Source organism: Amia ocellicauda, chromosome 1 (genome assembly GCF_036373705.1).
Source record: "Amia ocellicauda isolate fAmiCal2 chromosome 1, fAmiCal2.hap1, whole genome shotgun sequence".
In the NCBI taxonomy this organism is placed as follows: domain Eukaryota; kingdom Metazoa; phylum Chordata; class Actinopteri; order Amiiformes; family Amiidae; genus Amia; species Amia ocellicauda.
Window position 1 is genome coordinate 11,794,110 of NC_089850.1, and position 15,036 is coordinate 11,809,145.

General features: G+C 39.8%; 1 protein-coding gene across 7 annotated transcripts in view; it reads right to left on the reverse strand.

Annotated features, from left to right (window-relative positions):
- The window catches only part of arid1b (AT-rich interactive domain 1B), a 180,955-nt gene that overhangs the window by 152,633 nt on the left and 13,286 nt on the right, over positions 1-15,036 (reverse strand). For all 7 annotated transcript variants that reach the window (XM_066718720.1, XM_066718555.1, XM_066718637.1 and 4 more), the window contains exon 2: positions 5,233-5,442. In XM_066718720.1, coding sequence (XP_066574817.1) covers positions 5,233-5,442 — 210 coding nt within the window. The remainder of the gene's footprint in view (positions 1-5,232; positions 5,443-15,036) is intronic.

Here is a 15,036-nt window from a genome sequence, read left to right on the forward strand (position 1 = left end):
TAAGAGGCAACATCAAGGCTTTGTCACAGTAGCATACACCCATCGCTCATTGTTTGGGGAGCAGCACCTAATCTCCTCAGCTATCTTGTTTGCAGTGTGTAAACAGGGGCTGTGGTCCACGTGTTGAAGTGTCTGATGCACTGACTGCCGTTGTCTTTGATAACCCTACTCAGGATTTCAAAACCTTCAAAGGCTTTTCGAATCCATTCTTTTTGAAGCTCTCTGTACATCAATCCTCATCAGCCCTGATCAAAAACAACCACTATGGAATATACATAGCCAGAAAGTATTATTTTCCTTAAATAGTGGTAGAACAGCTTAACTATATCTTTGACGCTGCGTTTTTAAAGTAAATAAATAAGAGACAGTTTCCTGCATTTCAAACATTTATTTTAATTACACAATGTTTTCAGGTCGTTGTCGGTCGGGTTGGGCTTTTTCAAATTTGACAATAAAAATAAATTTCAAATGTCTCATTTCAAGGTTAAATGTTAGGGCAGAATTCTGTTAAAATCATAGGAACAACATTATACATTTCCTTTCATTAAAGTAATGAGGAGTGTGATTTTCCAAGGCCTGCCACACCACAGCTGCTGTTTTCATTCAAAGAGGTGCAACAGAGAAAGCGATATTTCCACAATGATTAAATAGCATAATTCCATTATTTTTATATTACGCACAAAGAACAACTGTATGAATTGGTAACCATCTCTCCTAGCTTATAGACTCCAGCCCCAAAAGGATTTCTTCCTCACTTAAACCAGCCTTCCAATTCTTGCCACCACCTTCAATATCCAGAGGAAAAACTGCGTAATTGACACCATTCACTTACAAAAAATGTTTAAAAAACTAAACAAAAAAAACCTGCAATCAAACTGTAACAGACAGTGGGTACTGAATCAAACCAACCTTTTATTTGCTTGTTTACTTCAGCTTGGAGTATGTCAGTATCACCCTTGAAGCAAAGGCACCAATTTACACAGCAATATGCTAGAAAATTGGTTTGTAAAATATAAAGGAAAAGGTATCTCACCCAAATAACCATCTAGGATTCCACACAAAGATTTCAATGATAATTCTTTGGGTGACGTTTTTACAGAGAGTTATGGCTATGGGCTACTGTTTTACCAGGACTTACAAGTCCGGAATATCTACAGAGCCTTGAACTTCCCATGTGCTCAAGGCTTGACAGGAGCGATCAGCTTAACTTCTCACACGACATAGTCAAATTCACTAAACCTTCTGTCAGTGTGCTGTCACTCATCTGCAATTTAACAGTTTATTCATATGAATGACTCTGACAGAAAGAGGTAAAATCTCAGCGTTAACATTACACAGACACAATGGCCTGTTTCAATCACGTCTGGCAAGTGTCAATCGTGGCAAAAATTCAAAGCTACCTGTTCACCTAATGAACATAGCACCTGGGATCAAAATAAGGATTACATTTCCACTCAGCAGGCATTATCAGCTGAGCATGAACTACAGTAGAGGATAGGCCTACTGCAACCTGATCAGACCCACTGTGAAGCTCAGAGAGAACACATTTAAAGGTTAATTGAGAAAAAAGACAAAACCAAAAAAAGCATAAACCAAGTCATATTAGATCAACCAGTGTCACGTTATTTTGGTTGTTGTTATTTTGTCAACTCATTCCACGTTAGCACTTCCAGTCGTCCTGCATTATTCCTAACTCAGTGGGTGGCAGCTGTCTTCACCGCCACATACCCCCCCACCCTCGTTTCTGGGATGTTGTCAGGGCTCGTGAGTGAAAAAAGCCTTTGGTTTCCCTTTTACTTCTTTCAGCTTATTTTGAGTAAGAAAGCCCAAGGAGTTTGTGAGTTGAAACTATATGCACTCACTGGGAGCTGACAGCTAGCTACAGTAACAAAAAGTACCTCATGGAATTAATTCCCAAAGGAAACCTCTCCCAGCGAAATAAAGGCCCATCATGTAAGGGAGCTAATGCATTATAAGATTGCATTGCTGCCATTTATTATTGATAAGGTTTCTGTAATCCTTATAAATAGGCTACTGTTCAAGTGTAACTAAAAGTTGATTTAGAAAGAAAATCCAAGTATATTACTTTGATGCAAATCAATCAAAATGTAATGAATTCTATAACTAATCAATATTCTGTACCTCAAAAGCATATCTGTCAAAAAGAGATGCATGTAGGTCTCCATTCCAAATGTATTCATCTGCCAAGCCAGTGCTTTGTGAATGCTCCTTTGGCTTTGATGAGAAAGAGGAGGAGCTGTCTGTAATCCTTACCTAGGTTCGTCAACTTTTCAAAAGGCATTTTTGATCACTTCTCTACACAGAACCTCATCAGGTCCTGCAGGTTGCGTAGCTTGTGCTTGTGGATGGCTTGATTCAGTTTATGACACAAATGCTCTTGGGGTTGAAGTTTGGAGATTGCAAAGGACAAATCAAGAACATTGATTTGGTGATACCTTAACCATTTGGTCATACATGTGCTTTGGATTGTCGTTGTGCTGCAAAAAGTCTATCTGCAACCAAGCTCGTGTGCTAAAATATCCTAGTAAACCTTGGAATCCATCTTATGCTCAATTCTAACAAGGGCACCAGAACCAGAGGATGAAAACCAGGCCCAACACAAAACAGATCCTCAATACTTCACAGTGGGTTTGACTTTCTTCTTGACAATCACAATTTTAGTTGTGCCACATTTACTATAATGTACATCTGCATTTTCTGGTTGAATCAACTTTATTTTCAGCCTGAGTTGGCGTAGGGATTCTTATCTGGTCTTACCAAGGAATACCACCTGATCTACTTAAAACCAGGCTTGCTGTGAAAATCCAAGAGTTATATAATAGAGACAAATAGCAAAGGAACAGCATCAGAAGATAGTCACAAGATGGTCCCATTCATAGTCACTCCAAATTCCTAAAAGAATGTAGACTCGCTGCTTGCCGTTAGGGATTTACAGGGAGGACAAAATTAGCTCCCATACAGACTGGGCGACTGACTAGGAATCCAGAACATGACAGAATGGTTCTAGTAAGCAGGCACCAGCTGAGGCTTGTGAACCGTGGTAGTCCTTCCTGCTATTATGAACTAGTGGAATATAAACTGGGGAGATCATGTCGAATAGCACTCTCGGCTACCCACTCATTCATGAAAGACAAGAGGCCAGTCTAGACCACGCACGGATATTTGGGAAATGAAGCCACGTGTTGGTCTCCCGCTCGTCTGTGACCTTGATGCGACGGTGGAGAAGCGTGGTTTACTTTTGCTCAAACACACCCCTCTTCTTCAAAGGCAGGAACTGGGGAACAGATGACAACAGTAGGGGGCAGCAGCAAAGCCAGTAGAGTGACATCACGCTATAAACACGGCTCTACAGCGTGCTGTACTGTTTCAAGACTCCTGCTGCTTGGCCAAGGAGAGAATGAGAAAGACGCTATAACCTCCAGGTTCAAAGCACATTCCTATTTATTTTGTTGTCTTCCGAATGCCAGTGATTCATTAACCAGTCTCGCTTTGCAGGGTATGATATAAACGCATATGTAAAGAAAACATTCCATCTTTTTTCACAGGAAAAACTTGTTACTTTCTGCTACTTCCAGCTCAAGATTACGCTGGGTTTGTCTTTAATGTCAGCAGATAATTATAACTTTATACAATCAATCTCCTTTGCCCACATACTTGTACAAGAAATTATTCAATGATTTCGCTAATTATAAAGACTTACTTATTTGTTTTGATGGCGGCCGCTCAGTGACCGACCACCAAGCGTATGCACCTTGAAAGTAACATACTTGATACTGAATTGACTGTAGTAAAAATTATAATAATTATTCAGTATGTAGTATTTTTTATGTAGAATGCGTCGATATAATTTTTGTGCTGTAGTAAGCCTGAGCATGAGCCGTTCAAAGAAATCTACCGAAGACCTACTAACACCAATTAATCTGATTTCTTCCTTCCCAAACACGCCAGGTATGAGTCTTGTCGCTAGGTAATGAAACTGTTAAAAAGAAGCAAGACTTTCTTTCATTACTTTGATCGTGAAGGACACCTTTGTGCAGACCTGGTGCAATAAAATCCATCCTGCTCCTTTATTGTCTTGGAAAGCTCCCTTCACAAACACGAGCAGAGTCACTTTTTGTGTTACCATCTCATCTCAAAGCAGCCGTTATCAAACAAAACATGGTCTTTACAAGCACCAGGGGCTGGGAGTTTATGAGGGAACAGGGTATGTCACTTGTAATAGTGGCCTTGCTTTGTTTTCCAAAAACTCTCTGGAGCTCATTTAAAGTACCGACAGCAGCCCAGGCTAAAACCAGTCAGGTTTAACAGTGCATGGTGTCTTTGAGCCCTAGCATCATATTCAGGGAGTGTTAGCTCCAGAATCTGGAACCCATTCCAACAGAACCCCAGTGGAATATCTGACATTCCATGCTGTTATGTGTGGAAATATCAAACTGATTAACTTCCGGTGCCAGTAAAAAGGGACATTAAATTAATGGTTTTTCATTCTTGCTAAATCAGGACGTCATACAGACATGACCGGGACAGGAGCGAAAAAGTCACTTCCTATTAACACAGCATCCGTGCATGCTGTTGGCAAGTACTACTGTGGTGTTAAGTTGTTGCTCTGTTAATAATGGGATCCACCTCCTTTATGTTCAGGAAGGGATCTGAAAAAAAAACATTGCTTTACAGCTGTTTTGTGGTACCATCGCAGTGTTAGGAACTGCAACTAATGCGTCATTTGAACACTAACAAAGGGAGAAGTAAACCTTTGAGTCAACAGACAAGTCTTCTCGGAGACACTACACTAGGCCCACACTAGGTAGAACTATAAAGGTAACCGATAACATGCATCATTAAATAGAAACGTTATTGACATCCTGTTATTAACAGCCTGCAACAGCTGACTGAATCTTGTAGTCCATCATTTTAATTGATTACTACATATATTTATTTCATGTAATTCGGGTTTTTTTTTGTTCTGCTGAAAGAAAAGGTAAGCAAACATGGAAAAGCGTATTGAACCCTTCGATAAGCAAAATTATCGCCTTGAATGCTGGTGGAAGGCCACACTGATGTAAACCCAGGCTCAAACACTGCATCGTCTGTTGATGTTACCATGCAGGGCTTTAGTCTCATTATGCCTGTTATTGACAATTACATGGATTTACAAATCCCTTTTCAAATGGATACACCTCAGTGGAAAAAATAACTCAAGACAGGAGCTACCTGTTGTTGTGGGTACTGAATGCCGCCCATGCCCGCTTGACTCCTCCCCTGCATTCCCATTGGGTATCTGTGAGGAGCGGCCGATCCATATGGCTGGCCGGGATAAGCCCCGCCCTGTTGCTGCTGCTGCTGCTGCTGCTGGGAGTACGGGTTGCTGCTCATTCCATAGAGATGAGATCGCTTCATCCCCATTGAGTCCATCGTAGCAGCCTGAAGAACAAAGAGTAAGACAGATTAAAACTGTGCTCATGTGTTCTTGGTTTGCGTTAAAAACTTCAAAGATGTATTTATTGTAATAAAAACAAAAAAGCACAGAACACCCCCCCCCCCCCCAAAAAGTAAAGGGGAAAAAAAAATCCACTGAGGGCAATTATTTGATTCTTCTTTTACTTTGAATACATCAGTACTGGGTTTTAGTGTGTAAACAAGAGAATTTGGAGGTGTAAATGAATAAATGAATCTAAAAAAAACCCAAAGCAGACTACGTTGAATCCATTGTTTCAGTTACGGCAAATGATGACGAGTGGAAGATTTAAACAATATTTCTTTAAATGAGACTCTCTGTCAAGGTCTGTGGAGTTTATCTTTTACTTCCAAAATCTATAGACACAATATATACATTACTAAGTCGGTGGTTAGGCATATGAGCTTGACACTGAAAAACAGCATTACTCTTCTCACGAAAAGCATGAATATTTAGGACTACTGACCTTTTCCATAGATATATGCCAGGAATAAAAAATAAAATTAATTCTGAGGTCAGAAGTTGTAAACCTTCTTACTGGTAGTCATTAAGCACACATTACACATAAGGAGATAGTACACTCACAGCCCTACTGCCCCAAATTAGAGCCAGATCACAGACAGACAGCTGGTTCTCATGGAGGAATATTGCACATAAAGGATTTTTTCTTTGAAATCATAGGTTTCTTGACTACAAGCAGGGTCAACATTCACAAAAGACATTTAATAATGTAACACGCACCATGCAGGAGACTCATGTTTTAATATTTGCCAGAAATACAGAGGGTCATGTAAGGGAGAAAGTTAAATTTTAGAGGCCCTAGTTAATGAATGGATCGTGACTATGCCCTCACAACGTTTGCGTGTTTAGTGAAAAACGATAAGGAATGAAGTGAGAAAGCCATTTCCTTCTGTTGATGATAAAAGTGCCCCTTTCCACCCCCCCTACACAAGGCAGACGTTTGTCGGGTTTTGCAGAGTAGGTCTGTTTACACGCTTCAGCATTTTCAATCAGTTTTGAACCCTTGTTCTTACAGAGCTGTACTGAAGTGCTAACAATGCCAAAGGGAGCCGAGTTTTCCAGTTTTCATGTCACTGCATGTTCACAAGACAATGAATGTAATTTTTCCAGTGTTTAGCTAGCCTACATCTGCTTGCTCAGCAATGTGTAATTTATTAAAACAATATTAACACTTAGTTTCACAAATGCAAGGCACAGTAAAATAAAATAATCATTAATTAATTAAAAAAGGAACATTCTGACTCAATCAGTATTGGTGCGAGGTAAAATTACTGTGTCTGTGAAATTTGGCGTTCTGGATCTTAAGATTTCCATGCCAGTTCTTGAGTAGGTGCTTTGTTTTCTACAAGCACCATGCCCACTGGCAAATCTTACATATAAACACCAAGGGGAGTGAGAAGGAAGTGTGAAAGTCTGATGGTATACACTATCATTTTTTTTTTTAATTTGTGCCTTGCTCACCGTGACAGGATGAACTGCTTTAAAAAATAAGAAAGAGGGAGTGCAGATCTGTCTTTTAGCAGAAAGTACGTTTCTCCAATGAACTCAGTCTCTCTGTATTCCCAGGCTGCAATGGGGCTCAGGTGTGTTCTGCAGGCTCCACATCAATGGGCTTTCACTGCTGGCTGGGGGCGCCCATCTCTGATCAAGTGGGAAAAGCAGATTCCTACAGCCCCTTGTTTCCACATTAAACAGGATTTCTCGCATATTCCCTCTGGTGAGGTGAAAAAGGTCTAATCATTCTCGTCCTTCCCTTAATTGTACAAATCTCAAGTCTCCCAACAAGTCCAAACTAACTGTCCAACCTGTTGGCTGCAGTGCTTTTATGTTCTAGTTACTAGACTACAGTGGAAGTTCTTAGCATCAACATCCTCCGAGTTTTCTTACCTTATCATCTAGTGTCGGTCTGACTGAAGCTAAAGCAGCTCACTGTGTTTTCACACTTTTTTTTATTTGATTTAAATCTGAGCATTCCTCACTTAGCAGAGTCAAAATGTTCTTTCATACAAGCAACATCCTTGAATTATTTTACAGGTTGTGTGAATGTGGTCGTGTCAGATTCTTCATTTGTTGCTTAGGGGCTAGACCAAACCAAAACTTATGCCCTTCATTTTTATGTTTTATACTCACCACAAAGGAAATAACAGTGTGTTTTGTGTTATCTGGTCTTAGAGTTTCTGTGTCTTGAGTCTGAAATGACTTGGAAGTATGACAACTAGAGTAATAAGCAGGGTGTGGAGGCAATGTGTCTATTTGCAGCACCCTCACTGGGAGGAATTGGCCTAGAGGTAGTGGCTTTTCACAGCGACAACAGTGCTGTGATTTCCCCGTCAGCCTGTTTGATCAAAATCACCCTTATTCTGTCATTAGTTTCAGTCAGGCGAGATGCTCTTTGTTCTTCAAAATAAAATGGCACCATAGTATGAGACAAACCACCCAAAAAACAGAAAAGGCAACAATCCATTCACGAAACAAACAACAACATTATGAATAGCTGTATTCATACTATAACTAACTATACATACTATAAGGGCCCTTACACATTAAATTGAGGTGAATCTTCCCTCTCGTGTTTTTCAGTTTTTTTATTATTTAAATTTAAACAATTTACATTATTCACTGCACATAATTTCTTTAAAATATTTATTTTCAGGCACTGTGGATGTATTATTAATTGCCTCAGGTTTGCAGATTAGGAATGCTATGCTATAAATTTCACAGATGAATTCCCTTCTTCGAGACAATCTGCTTTATCAAACATCCTGCGTTCTCTTTTAACTTGGGTAGGTTTAGTGCAATTATTAATTTGTTTATGAATTAAGACACATATACACAAACACATTGTTCTTAGATTATAGTCAGCCAGGGCTACATTTCTATCATTTTACACAGAATTTAAATGTTTTGGAAAGAGAGAAGAAAAAAACAAAAAAACATTTGCATTTAGTACAGTATTCTCCTTTCTGAATACACCGTGCAGACAATTTTCAGCTGTGATATTTTGTTTTGATTAAAACATGCAACAAAATGCAAGCAAAATGTATTCTAGTGCACTTTATTAAAGTGTGCTTTATTTTAATTTAAAATCAATGCTATAGGTGTGATTAATGTTGTTGATTAAAGATTACTAAAAAATAGTTTTCACTGTGTGTGTGTGTGTGTGTGTGTGTGTGTGTGTGTTAGAGAGAGAGACAAACACACGCATACATACATATGCATACACACAAACATGTTTAAAATACAGGCTTGCCTCATCCCCCTCCCCCATATGCAGAACGGCTGCAATACGAATAAATTAAGTCATTCTGCTTCTTGCTATCAGCATTGCTACAGCACACCATTAATTAGTGGGGGATATCTGGCTGTAAGACCAGACAAGAATTAAAAAATACAGGGCACTGTGCCACCGCAATATGGGCCACAGTTCAGGTCACTTACTTCTCTATCCTTCTCAAGTGGATCCGCTTTGCCAGAATGTTGAGTGCAATTCAAGCAAATCATCTAATTTCCCTGCCAAGTTTGCAGACCAATTGCCACACTTAAAGAAAATGTGAAGAATCACACACTTGAGTCTGACAAAGAGCAATATTGTTTGCATTTTGCATTCCAGATTTGAGTGTCGCGCCGGCACAGCCAGCGGGAACATCGCCACGTGCACCTATCACCCCCAGGAAGTTGAATGTGCACTTTCATCTTAAGCGCTCCTGACAAGGCAACATGCTTTGTAAATACCAATAGGATAGCAAGTCTTCTCTCCATCCGGAAAGTGTGTACTGTGGCTCTATTATATTCTCCACAGCGGAGCAGGGTTACGGCACTCTGATAAGAGAGAGAGAGCCACGCAAAGGGTTACTTAAACCATTGCCCTTGCAAACCGCTCTTTTTTTTAAACTCCTCAGCATACACTTACCCCAAAAGACTGCATGCTATTATATACTGAAGATAAGCATGCACTTAGGATTAAATCAAGACAAATCATCTTACGGCAAGGGAGATAACTTTTAGGTGGGATTTTAAAAGGCGAGATTTATGAAGGAAGCGTTGAATGTAATCATTGAAATGGACACGAACCCTTGGCAAAGCAAGTCACCTCAGCCCGACTAAATAGTCCCACAGACTCTGCATCAGGCCCCGAGAAAATTGTCTGCCTTCTGAAATTCTCCGCGAACAAGTCTGACGTACGATGGTGGCGGATTCTCACGGTGAAATTGATGGCAAACATCCCGACTCCTGCTGCTGTGATCTTTGAACTCATTTTGTTCTGCATTTCATTGCTCCCCTGCCCTGCCACACGAGGTTGAGCAGCCATCAAAGAGCTGAAAAGTAATCATCGCATCACACCAGGTGAAGCACAGAGAGGATGTACTGATCTGTATTTGGCGGATGGACCTGATGCAGTCGCTCGAGCACTCCAGGAAAGCGTTCCAGTAAAACTGGGTTATTCCATCATCTTTTGGGCATTTCTAATAAAACCAGCCTCCCCCCACCCCCTATAACAACTTCTATGACTAAGCTTTTCTCTTTCCATTTTGTGTAATCATCGTTTTCCTATCTTCAAAGCGGAACGAATGCCATTCAGTTTTTCAGTGGGGGAGGTAGAAGTCTAAGTCTGCAAACGAACAGATCTATCTATTACATGATAAAGCAGAAAAGGTACCCTTCATTTTTCAGAGATGCTTCCTTAGTCTTAGCAGGTGCCTTTCAAGTTGTAATCAACCATCATTAAGCCGCCTTCATTCCCTGTCACGAGCAGCACCAATGTCTATTAACAGTTAAAGAAGCTGAAATATTTTGGTGGAAAGGCCATTTCAACAACGAGAAAAATTATATGGATTTGACGGTGTAACCCCAAAAGTGCAATAAAAAGGAATAAGACAAATTCTATCATTGGAAGGTCTTTTAGAAGATACCAAATTTCTGGATTGGCCTTGTTTAAAAACACTGGCACAATTACCTGAAGGTTGTGCCTTACTTTCAGCACTTTATCATCACAAGAAAAAAAAAAAAAAAAACATTGAGATGAAGGAGAACAAATTCTAGCTGACGTTGATTAATAGCGTTCCCTTACGATTTAATTAAGAAATTGCACTGGCTCAAAATCTTGTAAAAGGCAAGCAGATAAAAATAAAATTAAAAAAAAACCTACAGAAACTACAAGACCCTTCATAAATGCACCTTGTCCACAGTGTGCTTGCAGATTCATCACTGGAATTAGGCCTTTTAAGTCAAACAGATTGTTTATAATCCTTCAAATGACCTTTCCCATTACGATGTTAACAAATGACTCTGTCCTCACGTCGGCAACGGTCTGACCAGCCGGTGGGTCTGAGCACAAACACTCCCGAAAGGGTTAAATGTTGTGAATGCCTGAAACAATAGAGGGATGTTGGGATGGGTCAGCCCAATACTTTTGAGAATGTGCCAGTCAGAAAAAGGCTTTCACTGCACTCCAATGTGGCACCACTTCCAAAAGTGACCAGATTTAAACTACATTTTTTACAGTTTGTTTCGGAACATAATCAGATTATTAGCCACCTTACTGGTGTCCATTCATTCTGCTCCCCTCTTTAATCTCCAGTCCCTCGCCCCCTTTCCAGGGAACCATTCACTTCCCGAAGGCCTGGCTGAAGCAGGACTGTTCTTAGGCTCTGGGCGGCAGACTCTGAAGATGTGGCGGGGGGGCAGTGTGTAACGCCAGCGCTCGCTGGACCAGAGGCAAACACCGAAATACTGAGGGCTTAATCAGCAGCTGCTCTGGCCTGGTCTCTCCCAGCAGGTGCCATTAAAATGTAGGGCAGCAGCACTGAAGCACTACAAAGCAGACAAGAAACCAAACAACAAGGAGAAGAAGAGAAAAAAACTAAATCAAACAAACCCATGAAGAGAGGTTCCTGCGTTTAAGATGAAAAACCATAAAAAAACGATCTCTTCAGGTTGAGGGCATGAGAGCTGACAGAGCATTTACTGGAAAAGGGGCTTTACACATCTACTCCCAGCAAAAGCTTTTACTGAGAAATCCTGTTAAAGTGATTACATTACTGTAGCCCCCAATCCTATTGTTATCAAACACAAAGATGTATTATCCTATTGTAGATGATTACAGTAAACAAACTAAAGACACCAGTTTGGATTCCCTTTCCCCCCCAACTACAGGCAACCCGTCCACACACACACACACACAAACAATGTTCCAAACAGGAAAAAAGACCATTACCTTTTCATAATTTTTTCTACAATGGCTATTTATCAACAGGGTTTAAACCTAATTATCTCCATACATATCCGCGGTTATGCAGTATGGCAAGCGACTGTGTGATCACTATTTTCTTCTCCACATCTAAGCGGGGCTTCTGTGCTACGAATGCATCACAGACAAGAACATGCTGTCAGTGGCTTTCTTTCATCTCAAACCAAACTAACACCACTTTAACATTTAATCAAGGGGAAATCATTCTTTACCTATCACTGCATAACTCCACAAAATGAATATTCAGTGTCAATATACATTCAGCGCCTGGGTATCCTTCCAGAAACCACAGCATGCATTTCTTTTTTTCCCCACAGAATCAATGCCGTCCTTTCACTCGACAAAAGAACAGCAGAAGACTACTTCATCGTGTACTGTATTTAGGACCGGGCTACATTCAAAAGCAGAGAAAATAAGAAGGGGGACATGTTTTGAATACGGCGAGGAAGGGAAGGCTGCTGGAAATCAAATTGAAGATTTGCGTTTTCATATTAATGTGCAAATTCTTTCCTCCTGCTGACTCAGATTAGAAAATTAATTTCATGGCTGCAAAGACAATACTGATGTCATCACATGCAAAATAAAAATAAGGACACAAATTAACTCTTTCGGGGCCTGGTTTAAATTGGTCCTATTTCTGTATGGGAGTGGCCAGGAATAAATGCATAAATGTATGCAATAGGCCGAATAATAATGAACAGGAAGACTACAAAGAAATATGGAAATTACAGTTTCTACAAAAAGCATGCCGTGAATTAGATTAATTAAGAGATGAGAAAACAATTTCGCAAATGTAGCTACCGAGAGTACTAAACTCAAAGTATTGAAGCCAGAACACAGTGCTGAAGGGGAAATTGTACAAATATTATCCCAGCTGGCACGACCCCACCTCGTCTCTTGACAGACACCATCACAAACGAGGGTTCCCACAGCCCCCATCTCGCACGTTAGTCACTCAGGAGATGCCCCCCCTTACATAACCAAGATTAAAAAGACCCCAGCCTACTGAAAGACTTCCCCCTCCAACAGTCCATGCACTAGATTGCTTTTATAGTACAACACACAAGGCTTTCTTACAAAGTCACCGAAGTGTGAAAGCTAACTAAGAATGAAATACAAGAAAATTGCCCCAGAAGCCGCTGCTGTTATGGGGCAGCTCATCACATTATCGCCGCTGACGACACGGCTCTCTGTACAGTGGGGAGGAACCCAGGCTGTAAAGAGACAGGGATCTTTCACAGGAGTGCGTAAAACCCATCTCCTGTGGCTTTTCAAGTCAAATGCATTTATTACCCCCGTAGAAGCGTGTAAGTTTGATCCGGCATGTAGCTCATTTTACAAGTGTCGATGAGAGCTATACAAAGCACGCCGACTCCACTCCCTCCACTGCACGGAGACAGAGCAACCAAGTTCTAAGGTACAAAGATGATGATACATCAGAGCTGGGTAACAACAATAATGCATACAGTACATATGAACATTTTTAACAATATGTTTTTATTAAGAATCAGTGTACAACCAAGATATCTTTCCACAAACTGCTGCAATGAGATAACGATCTACTGGTTTAGTGTGAAACCCACGTTTCCACAAGACTCTGACTCGTAAATATCAAAAGTATTGTCGTTTTGTTTGTTTGTCTTTTTTTACATTTATCACCAATTTCACGATTTTAATTGAATGTATGTTGTGCCCCCTTATATGTTTTACTGTGAAAATAAATTATGGATTATGGCAAATAAACAGTGTACATAACCTTTCTTCTTCGCACTGGAAGGAAAGGTGTAGTAGCTGCTGTAACACAAGTCTGCCTATTTAATGACATACATCCAAAGCATATCAGAGAATACAGGATAAACCAGGTAATTTTGAATGTAAAGAGGCATTTTTTAAAAATATATCTAAAATTGTGTTTAAATGTAGGATATATTTCCAAAAAAAAAAAAAAAAATGATGCTTTATTTGTCATTTGGATTTGGAAATGGTTTTGCATGGAAAATAATGAACACCTATAGGGAATCCAGTAGTAAAGATCTGTTGCTTGGCAAGTCTGATTGCGGCTAATTTAGTCAACCTAGGAAATACACCATTGAATATGTACAAAAACATGTAAATAACTTGAAATAACTAAATTAATATGTATTTTTGGGATAAATATAATCGGGTAAAATCCAAAATTCCCCAATCTGCATTTTTTGTTATGGTATTAGACGTTTATTTTTTAATTGCCTGTGCGACCATTAAGTAAATAAAGCAAGTATCTTTACTCCAAATGACTGAATACCTGTTGACATGAGAAAACCATAATATAAAAAATAAAATCTTTAACTATCTGAAAAACAGATTCAAAACACTTTTTATTTAAGCTTTATTTAAGTACAATTCATCACCCTACGATCACAACACAGAACCTGACCTTCTACCCTTCAACGTTTATTTGATATTCATTAGAAGTCACCTGAAACAATTTTAACAAAATTGATTTAATTATTGGACTCTGCTGGTTGATGGTTTGTTTATTCAGCAGGACATTTACAGAGTTAATTAAACACGATTGATTTTCACTTATATTTAATTTTAGCCAAGATACTTGATGGCATATCATTGTCACTGAAAGACACTAGATAGGTAGACAGATACATATACACACACACATATACACACACATACATATACATACACGCACTCACACCATTTTTTTCTAAGTAATTGTAATGCTATTAGTTATGCATGAACACTTTGCATACATTTATACTTCTAGCAGACAGGCCGAAGTGTCTTCATTTCAAGACAGTTAGATGGAAATATGTCTGGTTGTGCTCAGGCCACCGCAGCTCAATAGGGACCAACAGGGATGCAAAACAGACGGTTTTCACTCCCAGCATTGAAGTAGTAAAATCCATCTGGGGTCGATTCTCCTCATTTTGCCATTGATCCCTGCTGAGCGGGCTCACTTTGAGAGCAGGTGGAAACCAGCTGGTTTGAGATATGACCTCTGGGGCTCAATAGCTCTGAAACACCCACCGATTATTCTGCTGGGTGAACACAGTGTCTGGATGTCTGCGAGGTCACAGGGCTCTCTCCTGCCATCGGCCGCTCTCATTGTCGGCCATAGTGGAGCGGTCTTTTTAACTAGCGCATCATAAAGGGTGGAACCGATCTTGTTTGGAGATGCACGGTTTTCACAATAATAATAATAATAAAAATAAAGCATATTGGGATGTTGATTTGTTAGTTTGTACACAATTGTTTTAAGGTTTTCCCTGATGGGCATTTTTCTCAGTTTTATTGA